The 22,594-nt window shown below is 43.2% G+C and overlaps 1 protein-coding gene across 3 annotated transcripts in view; it reads left to right on the top strand.

The window, feature by feature from the left end:
• Positions 1-22,594, top strand: part of LOC112118249 (E3 SUMO-protein ligase ZNF451) — an 84,500-nt gene that overhangs the window by 10,620 nt on the left and 51,286 nt on the right. For all 3 annotated transcript variants that reach the window (XM_024216493.2, XM_024216494.2, XM_024216491.2), the window contains exons 3-4: positions 870-953; positions 10,001-10,126. In XM_024216493.2, the coding sequence (XP_024072261.1) occupies positions 870-953; positions 10,001-10,126 (210 nt within the window). The remainder of the gene's footprint in view (positions 1-869; positions 954-10,000; positions 10,127-22,594) is intronic.

The raw sequence follows: 22,594 nt of genomic DNA, 5'->3' as shown, positions 1-22,594 counted from the left end.
ATGGGATAGAGATCTACCACGATGGGCAATCGGCAAGTGCCATTCTTTCCAGAATCCTCACTTTTGACTAATAACGTATGGTGTCCCATCCAATTCCTTCTTACATCTGATAAAGATTTAATAAAACAAATGAAGAAAACTTTTTCTATTGATTGGCTTATGTAATGCCTTTTGTGTACATAGACATATGTCAGGGTACAGGTCATGTAGACAAGTAATATATAGTGCGTATTATGTATGAAAAAACTATTGGGGGGCAACTGTGTGATACTATTTCCAGTGTTAAGTGTTAACAGTCTTTAATGCTTAAGAAGGAATCTGTGGTAATGCTTCGTTTCCTGAGTGTTGAACTCTTAACTTTTCTGACAGAAACATTTGTTTTGTGGGCTGAGTATCACTTTGTATAGTGAGATCTAGTATTCCATCTCTTGATAATAGACTGATGCCTAAGTACAGTTGGAGAAATAGGGTGGGATATTTGTTTCACTGACATGGTATTCCTTAAAGCATGTGAACGTGGTAAACCAAAAACCAATCAAAAGGAACGTAACAGAAAGTTGGGTGGTGAGGGGACGAACAGAAAGAGTGGTAAATAAAATGAACAATTTCAAGCTGATTACTTGACTTTTATATACAGAAGAAGCAATGGAGAAGAGGAAGACCAAGAGAGAATTGTGGGACGCAGGATGCTAAGTAAAAAGATTTTATCACAGCATGTGTTTGAGAAACCCATTAATAGCATTTCTGAACACACCATGAAATGACTGGCCAGTGTATCCATATATTTGTGATATACTAGATCCCAATATATTAGTGTATAGAAATTTAACTTAAAGAAAAACAGCCATGCTTTTTTAAACCTCTTTTAGGAAGGGCCTTCAAGACCTGTGCTTGATTGCATTGACCTTGTCAGTAGTGATGATGAAGAACCTAGCAGCAGCTCTAATGTTCATGTGAGTATGTTATAATATTTCATTCTTGGACATTATCAATTTCTTTATGTAGAATTTTAATAGTTTAGACTCAGTGTTGGTGTGTAAACCAAAGCAAACATGTAAGGTGATTTGCAGTCACAGCTGTCTTTTGTGGATTTAATAAATACTAATCTTTGGGATGTCGTTACACTCAACTAACTGCAGGAGTATTGTGAATCACATTAATTTTAGTAGCTTGTGCTAATATGTGGTCATTCCCTATATGAAAATGTTTTTACTCCATAGTCCAGACTGCAATATTTTCTCCTGACTGGTTGTAGGCCCAGTACGCTGGTGCTGTGCAAATAAAAATACTGTGTCTTCTGTAACTCATTCATAGAACCCCATTGTAAAGCAACCTGATCTGTCCTTCCCCCATGGTTGCTGATATTTTCTTTAAAAAGAGGTGCTGCTTATTTGGATTGTTTAATGTAATTTGCTAGTTTAAAAACAAACCGGAAAAAAATCCATGTTTTTGTGCTTTATCTAAATTTCCTTTGCCATCATTACTACTTTCCAAGATACTTATGTGCAAAATGGAATAAATGGCATCAATCCCTTATATGGGAATATTTTGTCAAACCCTCAAGTATGACATTTAACAAACCGAACAGGAAGTAAAAATTGATTATAAGGATGAACCTTTTGTTTGCAAAAGTGTGTTAGTGTTATCAGTAATAAGGAAGGGAAGCTTAGAAAAAGTACAAGAAAAGGCTTTGCTGAAAAGTGATGTTTTTTCCAATGTCTCAGTGTGAAGATGGTCTCTCTAATGTGGAAATTGTTTTCCTTCAATTCATATTCAGCTTGACAGCTGAGTTGGGGCACCTACTCTCTGTGGGGAGGTCATGGTTGATTGGCTTTGATCTTCTGTTTGAGTGCTTAGTCAAGGAGCAAAGCGAGGCCTCATCTATACTTAAAAATTAGATCAACCTAGCTATGTTGCTCAGGGCTGTGAAAAATGTCATGCCCTGAGCACTGTAGTTAGGTTGACTTAATCCTCAGTGTGGCTAGATCAATGGAGGAATTCTTCCATCAACCTAGCTGCCACATCTCAGAGACGTGGATTAACTACATAGCTGGAAAAACCCTTTCTGTTCATGTAGCAATCATCTATACTACTACAATGGCACAGTTGCAGAGCTGTGGCTATGCTGCCCAACCAGTTGTAGTGTAGACATATCCTGAATTACTGAAATCTTCATCTACATCTCCGTAGAAACTGAGTAGATGGTATGTTTGAGAGACAGGAGGGCAAGTCCATTAGCACAAGCAGCATGAATAACTGAAGCATCTCCAAAAATGCTAAATACACTGTAGCTTCTGACTCAGATTGACGTATTTTGGTGAAGTACTTTGTAGAACTGTAACATACTGTGAATCTCATTTGACTGTATTTTAGGCAAGGCATTTAAGTAACATGCTGTAAAGAGCATGAAATGTTGTGAGGTCTACATCCATAAAAGACTTTGCACATGGCAAATTTATTATTTGTGTAAATAAAAATATTACTAGGGGAAAGGAAAATGGTTGTACTGTAACAGATTCTAATGCTAAATTGTCCTTAAACTTTAATACATTTCAGTTTCAGCACTTAAGTTTACAATTTAGTACATTACACTTTTGGAAAATGTTTATGGGCAGTGGGTAAAATGTTCTTCTGCTTGGTTTTTTGAATGGGAATAACTTTTTATCCTCAGTTTTATTCCTACAGATGTTTCAGTGCTGCATTCCCAAAATGCACAGACAAATTATGCCTAAAAAATATCATAGGATAGACATGGTGGGTGAGGTAATACCTTTTATTGGACCAACTTCTGCTGGTGAAAGACACAAGCATTTGAGCTATACAGAACTCTTCTTCAGGTCTGGGAAAGGTACTCAGAGTGTTATAGCTAAATACAAGGTGGAACCTACAATTAAGCATAAGGAGTTAACACAGGTTGCAAGAGACTATTCAAGATGAAGTGTGCAATTAACACCTTTGCAGTCACATGACAAAGGATAGTTAGTGGATTATGGCTTGTCGTAATGAGAAACAAAATGGTGTCTCTGTTCAGTCCATGGTTTTTAGTGTCTAACAAAGTTATGAATTTCAGCCCCCAAACTCATCTTTTGAAGGTGTTGTGCAGGTTTCCTTTTGTAATGAGGACTCAGAGGTCAGATACAGAGTGATCCTTCTGTGAAAAGTGCTTGCTCATGGGTGACAGGGTATTTTTGTCTTTTATCATTTTTCTGTGAGAGTGTATTTCAGAGCATAGTGATTGTCTTGTTTCACTCACATAATTGTTGTTTGGGCATTTGATGCCCTGGATAAGGTACACCACATGTTGTGCTAGGCGTGTGTAGGTCCGAGGGATATTGAAAGGTGTGTTTTGCAGGGTGTTGATCATCCTAGTGGTGGAGATACATCTGCGAGTTTTGCATCTGTTGGTCTGTCAGGGTCTGGTGCTGCTTTGAGTTGGTATGTTCTGGTCTGTGGGGAGCTTGCTTCTGCTGATGACTTTGGCAAGGTTGTTTGAAAGTCAGAAGAGGGGGGTTGGGAAGGTTTTTTTTTTCAGTATGTGAACCCCATTAAGTTGGGGTTGTATTTGTTAGATGATACCCTATATAGGTTCCAGTGTGGGGTGATTGGTGACAACTGATGGTTTGCAGTTGGTGGGATTTTTTTTCTGTATTGAAGTAGGTTCTCTTGGGGTATCTGGGTAGCCCATTCCATGATACAGTCTACTCCTCTGGTGGAGTGCCCTTGTTTGGTGATGGTGGTTTTGAGTATGTCAAGATGTATATCCCAGACTTTCAGCGTGGAGCCTATTCTGTGGTATCTGAGTGCCTGGCTGTAGACAACAAATTTCTTGGTGTGCCTGGGGTGGTTACTGGATCTGTGAGGGTAAGTGTGGAAGGGAGCTTTTGGCTCCTTACTGAAACTTAGCGGGGCTTTTTGGTTGGACCTCTCCCAATACCAGGAGCAAGGAGAAGGGCCAAAGAGGAATCAGGATCTTGAGACTGACAGGTCCCCAGGACCAGTGGAGAGAGGCCAGCATTCCAAGTCAGCTGGATGGAGAGGGTAGGCAGGCAGGCCAATGAGGGAGTCAAGAGCCCAGGGCCTGTCCTCTTTGTGAGCTGGGGCTGCCAGGGCAGAGTAAGGCAGAGCCAAGGAGAGCATAGCAGGCCGGAGCCAGAGCTGCAGCCCAGAGCAGAACCAGGGAGGGTACAACAGCCAGAGGAGCAGCCCAGAGCCAGGGAACCAGAGCAGCAACCGAAGATGAAGTAGCATTGGAGTGATAGTACTGGTTGAGTCTCTCGCTCTTGCGGCAGGTTTGTGTGTACTTGTGTAGTGGGGGAGGAGGAGACAGGCCCTTTCCCAAAGTCTGTTGAGAGGGCATAAGTGCCAGACCCAGAGGGGAGTGTGTCCTGACTGGAGGCCAGAACCGAAGGTGGAGAACAGGTTCTTTCACAGAGCCCAAACCCATCCTGGGTGAGTGCCACACCAGCAGCGTCACAGCAGCACATCCGGGTCCAGGAAGAGGACACCAGACTTGTAAATTTGTTGTTAATGTAAAGTCTATTGCACTTTAGAGACTACTGCATTGAATCTTACTCAAGCCATTTCCTTGCAGTGCTTACGCTGTGACGTGCTCTTTAATCCCCAGAGAGATGGTTTTTGGTGTAAATACATTGTATATATGTTTAAGTGAATTGCCGTGTGTGACCAGGGTCCTGGGGGGCGGGAGGGATACTGAGAATGCTCAATTAAGGCAAACTGCAAAGAATGGGACAGACAATCCCTCAAAACTGGTGGTTATTTTAATACTTAAATTCACCAAGCCAGCAACCAAACAGCTTCTACAATACTTTACTGATTACACAGAAGCCAAAACACAGCTCCCAAAACAAAGCAATCCAGCTTTGGGCACCCACCCAGACAGCCAAGTCAAATATGATGGAGATTATTGAAAATCTTGTTAATCATATGAAAAGTTCTACCAATCCCAAAGGATTGGACACACTATCTCCCAGGTTAATGAATACTTCACATTTTACCCGAATACATGCTTACAGCCAATTTTTATTAATTAAACTAAAATGTATTAAAGAGGAAAAGAGGGAGAATATTGGTTAAAAAATCATTATACATACAGACATAAGTACAGTTCTGAGATCAGTTTCATAGTAGCGATGCTGAGCTTTGGAGTTGCAAAGAGTTCTTAGAATTAAGTCCTAGGGTTGCCAACTTTGGTTAGACAAATTCCTGGAGATTTCATCACATGACATAATCTTTAATTAAAGATTCGTCTTTAATTCTTGGACACTCCAGGACAATCCTGGAGGGTTGGCAACCGTAGTTAGTCCATAGGTTTAGTCCATTGTCCAATACCAGAGTGATCCAAATGAAGTTGGATACCTCGGTTTTGCAACTCATGCTCCCCCTGATGAAGCATAAACAGATTTGAGATGAAAGGAACAAGTCCCAAAAGTCCTTTATACAGTTCCTGGGCAGCACAGAGTCCTTGGGTGAACAATAGGCTTTTGAAGAAATCTCCTGTTTCCTAAACATCACTGGTAATTAACTACATGGATTAACATAAGGTAGTTATCCATTAAGCAGTTTATAGACAGTTTACCACAAACTTTAAAGAGACATATAGACAATAACATTATTTCACCCAAGTTTCATCTAAATGTTAATATTTCCTTTTGATCTTTGAATTAACAGAATACAGCTCTAGACAGGAACTGTTTGGTTACATTTCGACAGGTTTCAGAGTAGTAGCCGTGTTAGTCTGTATCCGCAAAAAGAACAGGAGTACTTGTGGCACCTTAGAGACTAACAAATTTATTAGAGCATAAGCTTTCTTGGGCTACAGCCCACTTCTTCGGATGCATATAGAGTGGAACATATATTGAGGAGATATATATACACACATACAGAGAGCATGAACAGGTGGGAGTTGTCTTACCAACTCTGAGAGGCCAATTAAGTAAGAGAAAAAAACTTTTGAAGTGATAATCAAGATAGCTCAGCACAGACAGTTTGATAAGAAGTGTGAGAATACTTACAAGGGGAGATAGATTCAATGTTTGTAATGGCTCAGCCATTCCCAGTCCTTATTCAATCCTGAGCTGATTGTATCTAGTTTGCATATCAATTCCAGCTCAGCAGTCTCTCGTTGGAGTCTGTTTTTGAAGTTTTTCTGTTGTAAGATAGCCACCCGCAGGTCTGTCATTGAATGGCCAGACAGGTTAAAGTGTTCTCCCACTGGTTTTTGAGTATTATGATTCCTGATGTCAGATTTGTGTCCATTAATTCTTTTGCGTAGAGACTGTCCAGTTTGGCCAATGTACATGGCAGAGGGGCATTGCTGGCACATGATGGCATATAGCACATTGGTAGATGTGCAGGTGAACGAGCCCCTGATGGTATGGCTGATGTGATTAGGTCCTATGATGATGTCACTTGAATAGATATGTGGACAGAGTTGGCATCGGGCTTTGTTACAAGGATAGGTTCCTGGGTCAGTGTTTTTGTGCAGTGATGTGTGGTTGCTGGTGAGTATTTGCTTTAGGTTGGGGGGTTGTCTGTAAGCGAGGACAGGTCTGTCTCCCAAGATCTGTGAGAGTAAAGGATCATCTTTCAGGATAGGTTGTAGATCTCTGATGATGCGCTGGAGAGGTTTTAGTTGGGGGCTGAAGGTGACAGCTAGTGGTGTTCTGTTATTTTCTTTGTTGGGCCTGTCTTGTAGGAGGTGACTTCTGGGTACTCGTCTGGCTCTGTCAATCTGTTTTTTCACTTCAGCAGGTGGGTATTGTAGTTTTAAGAATGCTTGATAGAGATCTTGTAGGTGCTTGTCTCTATCTGAGGGATTGGAGCAAATGTGGTTATATCTTAGAGCTTGGCTGTAGACAATGGATCGTGTGGTGTGTCCTGGATGGAAGCTGGAGGCATGTAGGTAAGTGTAGCGGTCAGTAGGTTTCCGGTATAGGGTGGTATTTATGTGACCATCGCTTATTAGCACAGTAGTAGTTTGGTTACATTGTTAACCTTTACTACAATTACTATGTTTATCTATTATCTATATCTTGTTAGTCTGTCTATCTTAAAATTCTTTAACAATGCAAGTTTACATTTTAAAGCTCTAACCTATTTAACATGGAATGGCCCTAATTACTATTCACATACTTTCCTAACATGTCTTTAAAGGTTGAATCTGGGTCAATTAGTCTGCAAGTTGCTTAACCCTTTCTGGCCATGTGTCACACACTGATTATGGGTTAAAAGGGTAACAAGTGAGTAGGGGCATCCTCGTCCCTGCTCAGAGTTGCTCATGGCGAGACTGATGTAAACACCCAGGGACTCCTGGGCTCAGCCCTTCCTGTGTGGTGCGAGTCCTGCTCACACAGGGGCTGAGAGGGAAAGTCAGGGTGGGTGGGTACGAGGATAAAGTTAATTGGGGCAGAGACTCAGATCTTTTGGTCACTCGGTTCAGCTGGGGTACTGTGCAAATAGAGAAATTCCCCTACTATGGCGGAACAAATCCCCCACTTACATGTGGGTTTCTTGTATATAGTCTATAGGGTTCCATTGTTGAAGCTGAACTTAGTGTCCAGGAAGTTGATGCTGGTGTGGGGGTGCTCTAGAGAGTTGGATGGATGGATGGATGGTGGTTGTTGAAGATGTGGTGGAAATATATGAGGGAGTTTAGGTCATCTCTCCAGAGGATGGAAATCTCATTGATGTATCTGTCATATCATTGGTTTAGTGGTGCATATTTCCAGAAATTCTTCCTCAGTGTGGCCCATGAAGAGGCTGGCACATCAGGGAGCCATCCTAGTATCCATGGCTGTTCCCAGGGTTTAGACAAAGTGTTTGTTGTTGGATGTAAAGTTGTTATGGGTGAGGATGAAATGGCGATGTTTGGGGTGGATATAGGAGTGTTGTCCATTATCTTGTAGGTATTTGAGGCAGGCAGCAATGCTGTCCCAGAGGGAGGTATTGGTGCACAGGGAAGTGACGTCCATGGTGTAAGGCTGGTTTTTTGAAGGAGGTTGTTAATGTTGCGGCTTTTCTGGAGGAAGCTGGTTGTGTCCTGGAGGAAACTGGCCTTTTGTGTGGTGAGTGGTTTGAGGATGGTTTCCGAGAGTCCTGATATTCCTACAGTGTGACTGCTGTGGTCAGATATGGTGGGTCTTCCTGGGTTCGCTTGTTTGGGTGTCTTGGGAAGTAGAAAGGTCCTTGGGGTGGGTTCGTTGGGGGCAGAGGGGGGTGAAGTTGTAGAGCAGGGGGTCTCAAACACGCGGCCCCCGGGGCTATTTCCTGTGGCATGCGTCTGCCCCCCCCCCCCAGCCTACCTCCAGGCCAGGGGTGGGCAAACTACACCCATGGGATTGCCCCCCTCGAGCCCTGCGCCGGCTGGCATCACGTCCTTGCGGTGGGGGGGTGAGGGGGGAGAAGCAGAGGCTTCCGTCCGTGTGTTGCCCTGGCTTCCAGGCAGGCCCCCCCCCCGCAGCTCCCATTGGCCAGGAACGGGGAACCGCGGCCAATGGGAGTTTTGGGGGAGGTACCTGGAGGCGCGGCAAGCAGCGTGCGGAGCCCTGCGTCCCCCTCCCCCAGGGGCCGCAGGGACATGGTTCCAGCTGCTTCCCGGAGTGGAGTGGGGCCGGGGCCGGGGCTGGCAGCCTGCCCTGGCCCCGGTCCCGGTGTGCGCCACTGCTACCCCGGAGCCCGAAGCCCTCCTGCACCCTGCCCCGCAACTCCCTGCCCTGAGACACCCCTTCTGCACCCCAACTCACTGCCTTGAGCCCGCTGCCTGCACCCCAACCCCCTGCCCTGAGCCCCCTGCCACATCCCACACCCGTCCTACACCCCAACTCCCTGCCCTGAGCCCCCTGCTGCATCTCACACCCCTTCTGTACCCTGAGCCCCCTGCCTGCACCCCAACCCCCTGCTGCACCTCAACTCCCTGAGCCCCCGCCACACCCCTCATGCACCCTCTGGGGGCAGGGAGGGGACGGAGTTAGGGTGGGGACTTCAGGGAAAGGGGTTGGAATGGGGGAAGGGGTGGGAAGAGGCGGGGCCTCATGGAAGGGGTGGAGTGGGGGCAGGGCCGGGGGCAGCGAGGGGGCGGGGTGTCAGTGATGCGGCCCTCGGGCCAATGAACTAGCCCTCATGTGGCCCTCATGGTCATTTGAGTTTGAGACCCCTTTGTAGAGTTTCTCCTGAAGTTGTTTGGGGAAGGATTTGATGATACCCTTAAATTCCTCTGTGAATAGTGGTGTGGAGTCTTCTCTGAGGTTTTTATTAGTAGGTGGTGTCCAGAGAGTTTTGGACCAACCACAAAAAGATATTACCTCATCCACCTTGTGTCTCTGAAATCTTGGGACCAAAATGATTACAACACTCCATAAAACATATAGATATTATCTTATTTTTGGACAAGTAACGTTTAAACTAGCTCTCTAAAATCCCTTACAATTCCTCTTACTGCTGAGCTGAAGGCAAAAGTACCTACTTGCTTCTATGAATGATTTTCACCTTCTTGAAACGGGAAGCATTTACTTCAAGTTCCTGATTTGCTTTAGTCTTTGTTGTTAGTTTTTTTTACCAGTATAATGAAGTAAAAAGATGAAGGAATTAACCTCTTAAGGAGACGCAAGAGAATCTGTTGCCTCTTCACTGTATAACATCTGTACTTCTGGTCCTGGCTGACTTCATTCTACTGGGGTATTGGCAACAGTGCTCTCAAGCTAAAATTGCCACCGGTTGGAAACTACTGTCCTTTCCAGTGCTCTGGCCAGTTTAGGGGAGGGCAAGCATCACCAATACTAATTTGGGGTAAACTCTTTCTTTTACAGAAATTACAGGTGCTCCTAAGTTGGTAAGACCAGTCACAAGGTAGCTCATAGAAACTTAAATTGGTGCGTCTGCACTGAATTATGTCCTTGTGCCTGGATACCATCTCTGTGTGACTGCGCTTATACCTTTTTACTGTCTAGAGCTTACAAAATAACAGTTTGCTTTTTAATTGTAGAGAAATGTAAAGCGTAAAGACCACATTGACTATCAGAAGGAAAGGGTTGCTTCAACCCTGGATCGCCTAGCACGCCACGTGGAGGTAGAGAAACAACAAAAAGAAGAGAAAAACAAAGCTTTCAAGGTACAGTGGATATTTTGTTTTAATAGAGACATTTGCTGCACAGTTTGAGTCCCAAGTGTGTGTTCCATATTTATCTATTAAATATTTTAAAGAGACTTAAAAGTATATTTTAAACTGACATGGCTTTGGCCTACTTTGGAAATAGATCAGTCTGTGAGATTGGTATATTTGGGAGACTAGCAACTGGAGTCTTTTGTTCTTAGGTCATTGGTAAGTACAGCACAACTTGGTAGAATCCAAAGTCCTTGGCTGTTCGGTGGCCTTTGAGTAATTAATCTCAGTCCAGTTCTTCATGTGCAACTGTCAACTTCGCACACTTTTGGCATACTCAGCAGAGAAATCTGGATATAAATGAGCATGGAGATAAAGACTGTCATCACAAAAATGTTTTGACAGAACAAGAAAAATACTGAATGGTGGTTTGACCTAACTTTACATTACCAAATTGATTTTGCCAAGGACTGCAAGTTGTATGAAGTTGTCTTTAGGGGATATAGGCTAATGTTTTATCAATTAATGAATTAATCTTGGTATCAGGCAATATTTTCTGATGATTAAACTGGAACAGACTTTTCCGAATTTGCAGTTTCAAGCAGACATCAAAGGCCATGGATTTGTCTGATTCAACAGACTTTATGCATTATTCACTATTTTTTTTTTAAAAAACATTTCTATAAAGGACAATTCTAGAGTGTTACCTTCCATAATGCATTCTTTCTTTTTAATCTAGTTTGAACATATTAATAGCTTTCTCCTGTGGGTAACTGAATTATAATAATTAGAGATGTGCGAAAAATTAAGATTGTCAGATATGGTCAGGAGGCCTAGATTCTACTTCTATCGTAGACTTTAAGGTCAGAAGGGACCATTATGATCGTCTAGTCTGACCTCCTGCACAACACAAGCCACAGAATCTCACCCACCCACTCCTGTATCAAACCCCTAACTTGTGTCTGAGCTATTGAAGTCCTCAAATCGTGGTTTAAAGACTTCAAGGTGCAGAGAATCCTCCAGCAAGTGACCCGTGCCCCATGCTGCAGAGGAAGGCAAAAAAACCCCAGGGCCTCTGCCAATCTGCCCTGGAGGAAAATTCCTTCCCGACCCCAAATATGACGATCAGCTAAACCCTGAGCATGTGGGCAAGACTCACCAGCCAGACACCCAGGAAAGAATTCTCTGTAGTAACTCAGATCCCACCCCATCTAACATCCCATCACAGGCCATTGGGCATATTTACTGCTAATAGTCAAAGATCAATTAATTGCCTAAATTAGGCTATCCCATCGTACCATCCGCTCCATAAACTTATCAAGTTTAGTATTGAAGCCAGATATGTCTTTTGCCCCCACTGCTCCCCTTGGAAGGCTGTTCCAGAACTTCACTCCTCTGATGGTTCGAAACCTTCATCTAATTTCAAGTCTAAACTTCCTGATGGCCAGTTTATATCCATTTTGTTCTTGTGTCCACATTGGTACTGAGTTTAAATAATTCCTCTCCCTCCCTGGTATTTATCCCTCTGATATATTTATAGAGAGCAATCATCTCTCCCCTCAGCCTTCTTTTGGTTAGGCTAAACAAGCCAAGTTCTTTGAGTCTCCTTTCATAAGACAGGTTTTCCATTCCTCGGATCATCCTAGTAGTCCTTCTCTGTGCCCGTTCCAGATTGAATTCATCCTTCTTAAACATGGGAGATGAGAACTGCATACAGTATTCCAGATGAGGTCTTACCAGTGCCTTGTATAACGGTACTAACACCTCCTTATCTCTACTGGAAATACCTCGCCTGATGCATCCCAAGACTGCATTAGCTTTTTTCACAGCCATATCACATTGGCGGCTCATAGTCATCCTGTGATCAACCAATACTCCGAGGTCCTTCTCCTCCTCTGTTAGTTCCAACTGATGCGTCCCCAGTTTATAACAAAAATTCTTGTTATTAATCCCTAAATGCATGACCTTGCACTTTTCACTATTAAATTTCATCCTATTACTATTACTTCAGTTTACAAGGTCATCCAGATCTTCCTGTGTGATATCCTGGTCCTTCTCTGTATTGGCAATACCTCCCAGCTTTGTGTCATCCGCAAACTTTATTAGCACATTCCCACTTTTTGTGCCAAGGTCAGTAATAAAAAGATTAGATAAGATTGATCCCAAAACTGATCCCTGAGGAATTCCACTAGTAACCTCGCTCCGGCCTGACAGTTCACCTTTCAGTATGACCCGTTGTAGTCTCCCCTTTAACCAGTTCCTTATCCATCTTTCAATTTTCATATTGGTCCCCATCTTTTCCAATTTAGCTAATAATTCCCCATGTGGAACCGTATCAAATGCCTTACTGAAATCGAGGTAAATTAGATCCACTGCATTTCCTTTGTCTAAGAAATCTGTTACCTTCTCAAAGAAGGAGATCAGGTTGGTTTGGCACAATCTACCTTTTGTAAACCCATGTTGTATTTTGTCCCAATTACCATTGACCTCAATGTCCTTAACCACTTTCTCCTTCAAAATTTTTTCCAAGACCTTGCATACTACAGATGTCAAACTAACAGGCCTGTAGTTACCCGGATCACTTTTTTCCCTCTTTCTTAAAAATAGGAACTATGTTAGCAATTTTCCAGTCATATGGTACAACCCCTGAGTTTACAGATTCATTAAAAATTCTTGCTAATGGGCTTGCAATTTCATGTGCCAGTTCCTTTAATATTCTTGGATGAAGATTATCTGGGCCCCCCGATTTAGTCCCATTAAGCTGTTCGAGTTTGGCTTCTACCTCGGATGTGGTAATATCTACCTCCATAGCCTCGTTCCCATTTGTCATCCTACCATTATCCCTAAGCTCTTCATTGGCCTCATTAAAGACTGAGGCAAAATATTTGTTTAGATATTGGGCCATGCCTAGATTATCCTTAACCTCCACTCCATCCTCAGTGTTTAGCGGTCCCACTTTTTCTTTCTTTGTTTTCTTCTTATTTATATGGCTATAGAACCTTTTACTATTGGTTTTAATTCCTTTTGCAAGGTCCAACTCTACATGGTTTTTGGCCTTTCTCACTTTATCCCTACATGTTCTGACCTCAATAAGGTAGCTTTCCTTGCTGATCACTTCCATCTTCCACTCCTTGTAGCTTTCTGCTTTTTCTTAATCACCTCTCTGAGTTGCTTGCTTATCCAGCTTGGTCTACAATTTCTGCCTATGAATTTTTTCTCTTTTCTTGGGATGCAGGCTTCTGTTAGTTTCTGCAACTTTGACTTGAAGTAATTCCAGGCCTCCTCTGCCTTTAGATCAACAAGTTGTTCAGTCCAATCCACTTCCCTAACTAATTTCCTTAATTTTTTAAAGTTAGCCCTTTTGAAATTAAAAACCCTAGTCACAGATCTATTTTTGTTTATCCTTCCATTTGGTTTTAACTGAATTAGCTCATGATCGTTCGAATCAAGGTTGTCCCCTACAACCATTTCTTCTATGAGGTCCTCACTACTCACCAAAACCAAATCTAAAATGGCATCCCCTCTTGTTGATTCAGCATCTACTCGGTGAAGGAATCCCTCAGCTGTCGCTTCCAGGAAAATCTGAGCCCTATTATTATTACTAGCACTTGTCCTCCAGTCTATATCTGGGAAGTTAAAGTCACTCATGATCACACAATTCCTATTAGTATTTACTTCATTAAAAACATTAAAGAGGTCTCTATCCATATCCAAATCGGATCCCAGTGGTCTATAGCACACCCCAAGCACTATCCCAGAGGAGGCACTAGTAGCTTTCTTCCCCAATGTGATTTTTTGCCCAGACAGACTCTCTTATCCATTCCATCACTTCTTATTTCTTTACAGTCTACCTCATCATTGATATACAATGCTACTCCACCACCTTTGCCTTTATTTCTGTCTTTTCTAAATAGCACATACCCTTCAATACCTGTACTCCAGTTATGACTACTATTCCACCATGTTTCTGTTATCCCTATAATATCTGGTTTCACTTCCTGCACCAGTAACTCTAGTTCCTCCATTTTGTTACCTAGGCTCCTCGCATTGGTGTACAAACATCTTAATTTTTGCTGTTTGGCTTCACTCACATTCTTTACCCAATTAGGCACAGACATTCTACCACCAGTATCGCCTATTAGACCGGTATCTACACTACCCTTCCTCCTTATGTCCATTCTCCTACCCACAGCTGTATCCTTTCTTACTTCGTTTTCTTCCTTCTCAATGTTAAAATCCGGCGTGGAGATTACCTGGACATCTCCCAACCATCTCCCCCCAATTCCTAGTTTAAAGCTCTCTTAATCAGTTGTGCCAGCCTCCTTCCTAGAAGTCTATTTCCCTCCCTGCTCAGGTGAAGTCCATCCCGAGAGAACAGTCCTCTGTCCATGAATGCCTCCCAGTGGCCATACATCCCAAAGCCCTCCTTATAGCACCACTGCCTGAGACATCTGTTGATCGTCATCATCTTGTCACACCTTTGTTGCCCTTCTCTAGGAACAGGCAGAATCCTACTGAAGATCACCTGAGCCTCGATTTCCTTAAGCGTCTTCACCAGCCTGGCATAGTCTTCCTTGATACGTTCCAGCGAGAATCTAGCCGTATCATTTGTTCCCACATGAAGGACAATCAGTGGATTCTTTCCCGCTCCCGTTAGGATCCTCTTCAGCCTCAGGTCCACATCCCGTATCTTAGCACCCGGAAGACAGCACACCCTTCTGTTCTCTGGATCAGCTCTGGTTACAGGCCTGTCTGTTCTTCTCAGTAAGGAGTCCCCAATCACGTAGACCTGCCTTTTCCTGGTGATGGTGCGATTCTCCGGTCTATCCCCTGTTCCCTCTGGCTGCAAGTCCTCTCGATTCCTATTTTCCCTTGCAATCCTCTGCAACCCATCCTGTATCCTCCTGGGGCTCATACTTGGTGGTGTTATCTCCATTGACTCTTCCCCTCTTCCTATAGGACTAGCTACTCTTCTCTTCTTCCTTGCCCTTTCACCTTCAGTGACCACCTGCTGTGCGCCTTCTTAATTTTCCAACTCCGCAAACCTGTTCCTGAGCTCTATTTCTCCTTCACTAGCCCATCTTTTCCTCTGCCTGGTTCTCTTAGTCACATGCCTCAACTGTCCACTTTCCTCACCCAGCAGTCTCCCCTCAGAGTTCTTTGGTCCAGCTTCCATCTGCAGGTCTGAGCTTTTCCCTTCAGCCTCCTCGTGTCTTTGCTCCATCATCTGCTCGAACCCCCTTCTAAACTCAACCAGAGTTTCCACCTGCATCTCCAATCCTTGGATCTTTTCTTCCATCAGCTCTATCAGGCGGCACTTCATGCAGACGAAACTCTTTTCAGGTACTTCCTCCAGGATCATGTACATGCCGCAGCTTCCACATCCAGTCATCTTCATTGTGTCTTCCACTGCTGGGGTCACTACCACTGCTGCCTCTGTATTTGTCATAGCCTTCCTACCTAAATCCTGTAAGTTCGGGAAACACCAACCAAACCAAAACACCACCACCCACAGTAAACAAACCCCCAATGAGCACCAAAACACTGCCAGAACACCACACACTCCCTTCACTAGCCTGTCTATTCCTCTGCCTGCCTCTCTTAGTCTTCCCCCAAACTCCCACTCAAACTCCTCTGTTTACAGCTCTGTTTGCTGGCTCCTGTGCCGCTGCAGCTGTCTGTGTCACTTGTGTGAATTTGGAAGTCACTTAAAGTCTCTGCCTCCATTTTGTCATCTGTAAAATGCGGATAGTGATGTTTATCTGTCTTTGTAAAGCAATGAGAGGGCTATGGATGAACAGCATTATATTAATCTTAAATATTATTCTGTTGCACAACTTCTCTCCTCATTCATCACTTATGGGTAATGCCACCCACCTGTGGAATTCAGAGATGGTCCACTGATGGAGGCCCCAAAACTAAACCCACTCTTCAGCTCACGCCATCAGATTTTCTGTCTCGCAGGGGTAGAACAAGTTAGCAGTTCAGTTTCTACTAACCATCTTGTTTTGTAACTTTAATTTGTATTTGTGTGTGTGTGTGGTAGTAACTTCATTTCCCTCTCCTGAGGTAAGGAATCACTGGAGTAGTGGGGCTCTAACTCTTGGGGTTTCCCTGCCACCTCTTGATTTGAATCCCTCTATCCCCTACCACAGCTATGGAGAAGCTCTGCAGATGTTGAGCAGAGTCCAAGAGGTGCTCTAGGCAGCTTTTCAGGCTCCTCCGAGAACAAGGTCTGCCCTGCTGCCACAAGCAGTCAACCTTTGCTCTGCCAGGGCATGGAGTGTGAGAAAGCGACCTCTGTCTGCTGCCACAAGCCACCAGTCTTTGTTCTGTCAGGGCTTTGAGTTGAAAAGGCACATTGGGATTTGGCACTCTCTCAAAGCCACGACTCCACTGTGGGAAGTTGGATCAGGAACCTGAGGATTCCCACAGAGGAGAACCCCTCACAGCCTGCTCAGCGGTAAGTTTAACAAACTCCAGAGACTTCAGATCCCCAAAAGACAAAAGTAAGGCAGCAGTTCATATTGCTAATGAGAGAGTGGATAAAAATCAAGGTTTAAATCCTTTCTTCTTTTCCTTCCCACCCTGAGGGAGTGTTTGCTGGGGCTTTTCTAGTCACAGATTCTCCCTGACAGTGCTTTGTAGCAGGCACACCACGCCAGCCTGACTTTGAAGCTTGTCTGTACATGGAGATAAGCCTGTTACTGGAGCTGGTTAGAAAATGCTAATTCGTCAAAAGTGAAACGTTTCACAGAAATGAATCAACTTCAGTGAAACTTGATTTAGGGGAAAAAAATGCAATGGAGCTTTCCAGTAAAGTTAAATAAATAAATAAATAAATAGGATATCTCCATTAATTTATTTTTATCTCCTAGAACTGGAAGGGACCTTGAAAGGTCATTGAGTCCAGCCCCCGGCCTTCACTAGCAGGACCAAGTACTGATTTTGCCCCAGATCCCTAAGTGGCCCCCTCAAGGATTGAACTCACAACCCTGGGTTTAGCAGGCCAATGCTCAAACCACTGAGCTATCCCTCCCCCCTAAAGTTAAAACATTCTGTTGTGGAATTTTTTGGTAATGTAATATATCAATTCTCTACTTTGAAATGGCACTTTATAGATTCATAGATTCTAGGACTGGAAGGGACCTCGAGAGGTCATCGAGTCCAGTCCCCTGCCCGCATGGCAGGACCAAATACTGTCCAGACCATCCCTGATAGACATTTATCTAACCTACTCTTAAATATCTCCAGAAATGGAGATTCCACAACCTCCCTAGGCAGTTTATTCCAGTGTTTAACTACCCTGACAGTTAGGAACTTTTTCCTAATGACCAACCTAAACCTCCCTTGCTGCAGTTTAAGCCCATTGCTTCTTGTTCTATCCTTAGAGACTAAAGTGAACAAGTTTTCTCCCTCCTCCTTATGACACTCTTTTAGATAACTGAAAACTGCTATCATGTCCCCTCTCAGTCTTCTCTTTTCCAAACTAAACAAATCCAATTCTTTCAGCCTTCCTTCATAGGTCATGTTCTCAAGACCTTTAATCATTCTTGTTGCTTTTCTCTGGACCCTCTCCAATTTCTCCACATCTTTCTTGAAATGCGGTGCCCAGAACTGGACACAATACTCCAGTTGAGGTCTAACCAGCGCAGAGTAGAGCGGAAGAATGACTTCTCGTGTCTTGCTCACAACACACCTGTTACTTTACATGTTAAAGTAAAAAATCAGAACAAAATGTTTCTATTTTATCAAAACAATGTTTCAATCAACAGAAACAATTTTATTTCCTGAGAAATTTTGAAATTTTTTATTTTGTTACGGAATGGGTGGAAAAGTGAAATTGTGGAATTTCCTACAAAACAGAAAATCCAGTTCCTGCCCAGCTCTTTCTGTTGCTCCTGTGATGCCCTGCACCAGGCTGCAGTATAATCGGAATTGTACTTCCCCATAGCCCCTCACTGTGCCAGGGAAAGGAGCTCAGAATCTGAAAGGCAGAAGGGGGGGAGGAGGGTCTTTTTCTACAGCCCTCTCCTTCTCCATGCGCTGCCTCCACATGAAAGCCTAAGGAATACTTCAGGCAGTCTATGACCAGAAGAAAGGCACATGGAAACTCCATTCCCCATGCAGGTGCACTATCCGGTGCAGTAATCACTTCCGGTGTTCAAAATGGCTCCTGCTTTATGGAGTGATGCCCCAAGTAATATTAGGTCACTCCTAATATACTTACATGCCAAGCTGGAGGAGAATAAATGTATTTTTTCAGGCTCCTGGGGCTATCTAGCAGGCTATTCTCACAACTGAGGTGTTTGTCCCAGCACTCCTCCTTGGTTGAGTGGTCCCCAGGCCAGCATGTTACCTCCCCCTGTAAACATCCAGGAGAAGTACAATAGAACCTCAGAGTTATGAACACCAGAGTTATGAACTGACCAGTCAAGCACACACCTCATTTGTAACTGGAAGTACGCAATCACGCAGCAGTGACGAAAAGGAAAGAAAAAAAGCAAATACTGTACAGCACATTTTTCTTCTGCACAGTAAAGTTTCAAAGTTGTATGAATGTTCCGTCATAAAAATTTGAAAGAACAGCCATAAATTTTTCTTCAGTTACGAACAACCTCCGTTCCTGAGGTGTTCATAACTCAGGTTCTGCTGTACCTTATGCACTCCCCCGACCCCCCCGCCCCCAAAAAGAAAAAAACCAACAAAAATCCCAACCCTAACACACAAACCCACCAAAACAAAAATTGTAGGACTTTTCCAGGACAGGAGACCAGTGGCTTACAAGGAACTCATTAATATTAATAAAACATATTCCCCTTCAAATTTTATAGGATACATGGTTTCCCATAGACTTTGGGGATATCATTAAATCTAAATGAGGTCTTCTGGTTAAAACTAATGTTAAACTAAAATGTTGCATTTAAAAAATGAAATTCCATAAATTTTGGGAACCTAAGATTGGTGAAGCAGTAGCTCCACCATTGAAATACAGCCACATCTTCAGAAGAGGACTTGCTTCCAAAAGATCCCCAGAACCATCAAAATGTGGACACACTGCACAGCAATTTCAAAGCCTCGGCTATAGCCATTCAGTCCAAAAGTTTTTCCTGTACTTCATTAGAGTCTATTGCATGACAAATAAATGGCTCATCGTGTGGGGGTCTGATCCTTGCTTGAAGTGAGATGTCTTGAGTTCTGTCCTGATGAGACTAATTTGAGACAAGATCAGTGGCTCAGAACTCTGTCTACAAGGAATCACACCCAGGAATACCAATTAATCATCATAAGTAGATACCTTACGCATCTAAATTTGCAGGCAAAGAACTGTTCTGGGAAACATTAGAGAATTAGCAGCTGAGATTGCTGAGGTGCCTTGATGCTCCCTTTCAAAGCCAGCATAGCAATCCATTGGTTGCTGCCAGCACCAAGACTATCAAAGAAGAAACTGTTTCCCTAGCAAAGAGAAAAATCTGAAGCAGAAGCTTCCAAGGAATTATTTTCCCAAATCAACAAAATCCTCAGGCTGACAAAGACAAAATCATCCTTTTTGTGTACAAGACTTTTCCTTTGAATCGACCCTCTAAATGCATTCTGCTGTTAGTAGAAACAGCAAGGCTCCAGTCACAAGTTACGTGTCTATATTCATTCAGGGACCACATCCCAAAAAGTGCCCTCTCCAAAGAAACAGATTCATTCATAGATGCTTATAGACTCTGATGAAGTCCTTAATATTTTCTTTATTAAGCTAAATAGATTGAGCTCCTTGAGTCTATCACTCTTGGGCATATTAACTAATCCTTTAGTCATTCTCGTGGCTTTTCTCAGATCACACCTGAATGTCCCTTTGTGGGCAGGTAAGTACAAACATGATGAAAGCCAACCCATGTTCACTTTAAACTCCTGCATATTGTCTATGGAAGCCAGCGTCACAGTGTGGGGAGCATAGTGAGGGCTGGTCTACACTGAAAACTTATCTGCATAGTTACATTTTTCAGGGGTGTGAAAAATCCACGTTGCTATGTCAACCTGGTATACAGTGCTACGTTGATGGAAGAATTCTTCCTTTTACCTAGCTATCGCCTCTTGGGCAGGTGTGATGGGAGTACCTGTGCCTTTGTAGCATTTTAAGTGTAGACACCCTAAGAGGCAGATTTCCAGAATCAGAGTGCACATCCTTTTAGTTCAGTTCAACTGCTCTGTGGTAGGTTTGAACAAAAAGATAGGCATGGCCATATGGAATTGGACCAGCAGTCCATGATGTCCCGTATCCTGTCTGATGTTGTCCAGGACCAGATGCTTTAGAAGAAGGTTCAAGAAGCCATGTAGCAGGAAGTTATGGTGGTCCCCAGGGAAGTCTCTTCCTACCTCCCAATAGAGGTTGGCTTATGATTGAGGCATGCATGTTTATATCCCTTCCAAAACTAGGGAGTAATCAGAGGCCAAAGCTTTACAATGGCAAAGGAAATAATGTCCTGGGCGGAGAAGAATTTGCTGCATTTCAAGACAGTTTCACATAAAGGGCAGAGGAAAAAGGAGACTTGAAGTCATCGTCATCCTCTTACTCACCTTTACTGGCCCAGAAGGCTCTTTAGATTTGATAGGAAAAACAAGGAACCCCCCACTGTGTCTGTGGAAAAGACAAAACCTCTCAAAGCACAGCCTCCATCTGGACTAGAATTCCCCACCATTAACAGCCTGGGCTTTGGAAAAGAAGTGTAGTTCAGCAGGGATTCTCCATTAGCGTCACTGATACACTTTGGTATCCAGAATTTAACCAGTAAATTTCATTCCTTGATCTGGTCAAGTTTACATCTCTGGTCCCAGAGGATAGAACGCTCTTTGGGGCAGGGACTGTATCTTTGTTTGTACACTGCCCAACACAGTAAGGCCCTGACTTCTAGATACTATGGTAATACAAACATAATCACAATGTTTTGGTGATCTCAACTACACTATAGTTTTTCCAGTACTGATGACTGGAGTCCTACAACCATGCACCATAGAAACATGGGTATGAGACCTAGCAGTGTTCTTTGGCAGGCACATTGGACTCCCCATCTAAGTATCGTCAGATGGCAAGATTAATCAGAGTGACAGGTTAGACAAGCCTGTGGCAGGCTCTTCTAGCCTCTGTTACCTCTAAAGACAGGTTTTGGAATTCCTCTATCAATACAAGAACCACACTGCTGCTGTTGTGAGTTAAAGACTATAATTATAGCAGCTCCAGAAACCTTTTAGTCCAAGGTAAGTTCTTTCCACAATTTCTGGGAAATAATTCTCCCGTCATTTTGTTCTAATCCTTGGCTTTTCTTTGGAAGGGTGTGGTATAAATTGGTATTTCTGGAGCTCTAAAGATCTCGATCATATGAATTTTACACACCAGTTGTACCCTGTTCATCTCATTCTATCCAAAATGCCGTGGCCTTACAGTCTAAAAGTTGCTGTGGGCAAGAATGTTAAAATCCTGCACTAGTTGACATGATAGACATTTGGAAAACTATTCATGCAGTAGGAATCATAGGTCCCACTATGAGGTCTCTAATAGCTTGGGGGGGGGGGTGAAATATATGAGCCTCATCTGAGGAAAATTTGCAAAGTTTGTTTCTGTTTCTCTGCAGAAGCGTCCTTTGGTAGAAAGGTGCTAGTGGGCTGGTTCCCACAATATTCCTTAAATTAAAAATCTCTTGTTTTATGTAGGGCAATGTCCATTCTGCCTGTTATTCTCTTGTAATTATTAAAACTCCATATTCTTCTCCCCTCCCCCCTCACTACTTCTGTGAGTCACTGCTTTCCGTTAGTGATGAATGAGGAGAGAAGCTGTGCAGCAGAATGAGACATTTCTTACCTTATCATTTTCTGCTAGCATGCTCTGACCTCATTCAACCTTCCCTTGTAGTCTGGGAAATGACCAGAATATAATTGAACAAATTGAAATTTTTTCTAAAAGTGACATGGACATGCAATTGCCTAAAGGTTAATTAATATAGTGTATCACATTGTTGTCTTAACACTAAGAATTGGTTGCTTGAGAGTTAATACAGCTTTGAAGAACTCTTTTTTTGGTGGCCTGAGCTGAAAAGTGGGACTCTAGTTCTGGAGCCTCCAGCAACAGTGTTGGACTGCCTCCTAATTCCACAGGTGGGGGGGCATTACCTATTAATGATGAATGAGGAGAGAAGCTGCTAACAGAATTATCAGGTAAGAAATTTCTCATTATGGTTATGACAAATTATCCTACCAGTGCAGGATTATTTGCTCCAGTATATTTTCTAGCATGTTGTCCAGTCTAGTTTTAAAAATCTCCAGGGATATGGTTTCCATTACTTCATAGGGGAGAATATGCTACAGCGTCATAGGCCTTCTCTGCATGAGAAAGTTGCATTATGTAATTAAGCTGTTTGTGAATCCACACTGCTGTGTGTGCACCAATTTAAGCTACTTTGCCTGTGAAGCACTGTTTCCATGCTGTGCTGC

This window comes from Terrapene carolina, unplaced genomic scaffold, assembly GCF_002925995.2.
Source record: "Terrapene carolina triunguis isolate 2854851 unplaced genomic scaffold, T_m_triunguis-2.0 Scaffold42, whole genome shotgun sequence".
NCBI classification, from domain to species: Eukaryota; Metazoa; Chordata; order Testudines; family Emydidae; genus Terrapene; species Terrapene triunguis.
The sequence above is the reverse complement of the archived record's forward strand: the minus strand, read 5'-3'. Positions and strand labels throughout refer to the sequence as shown.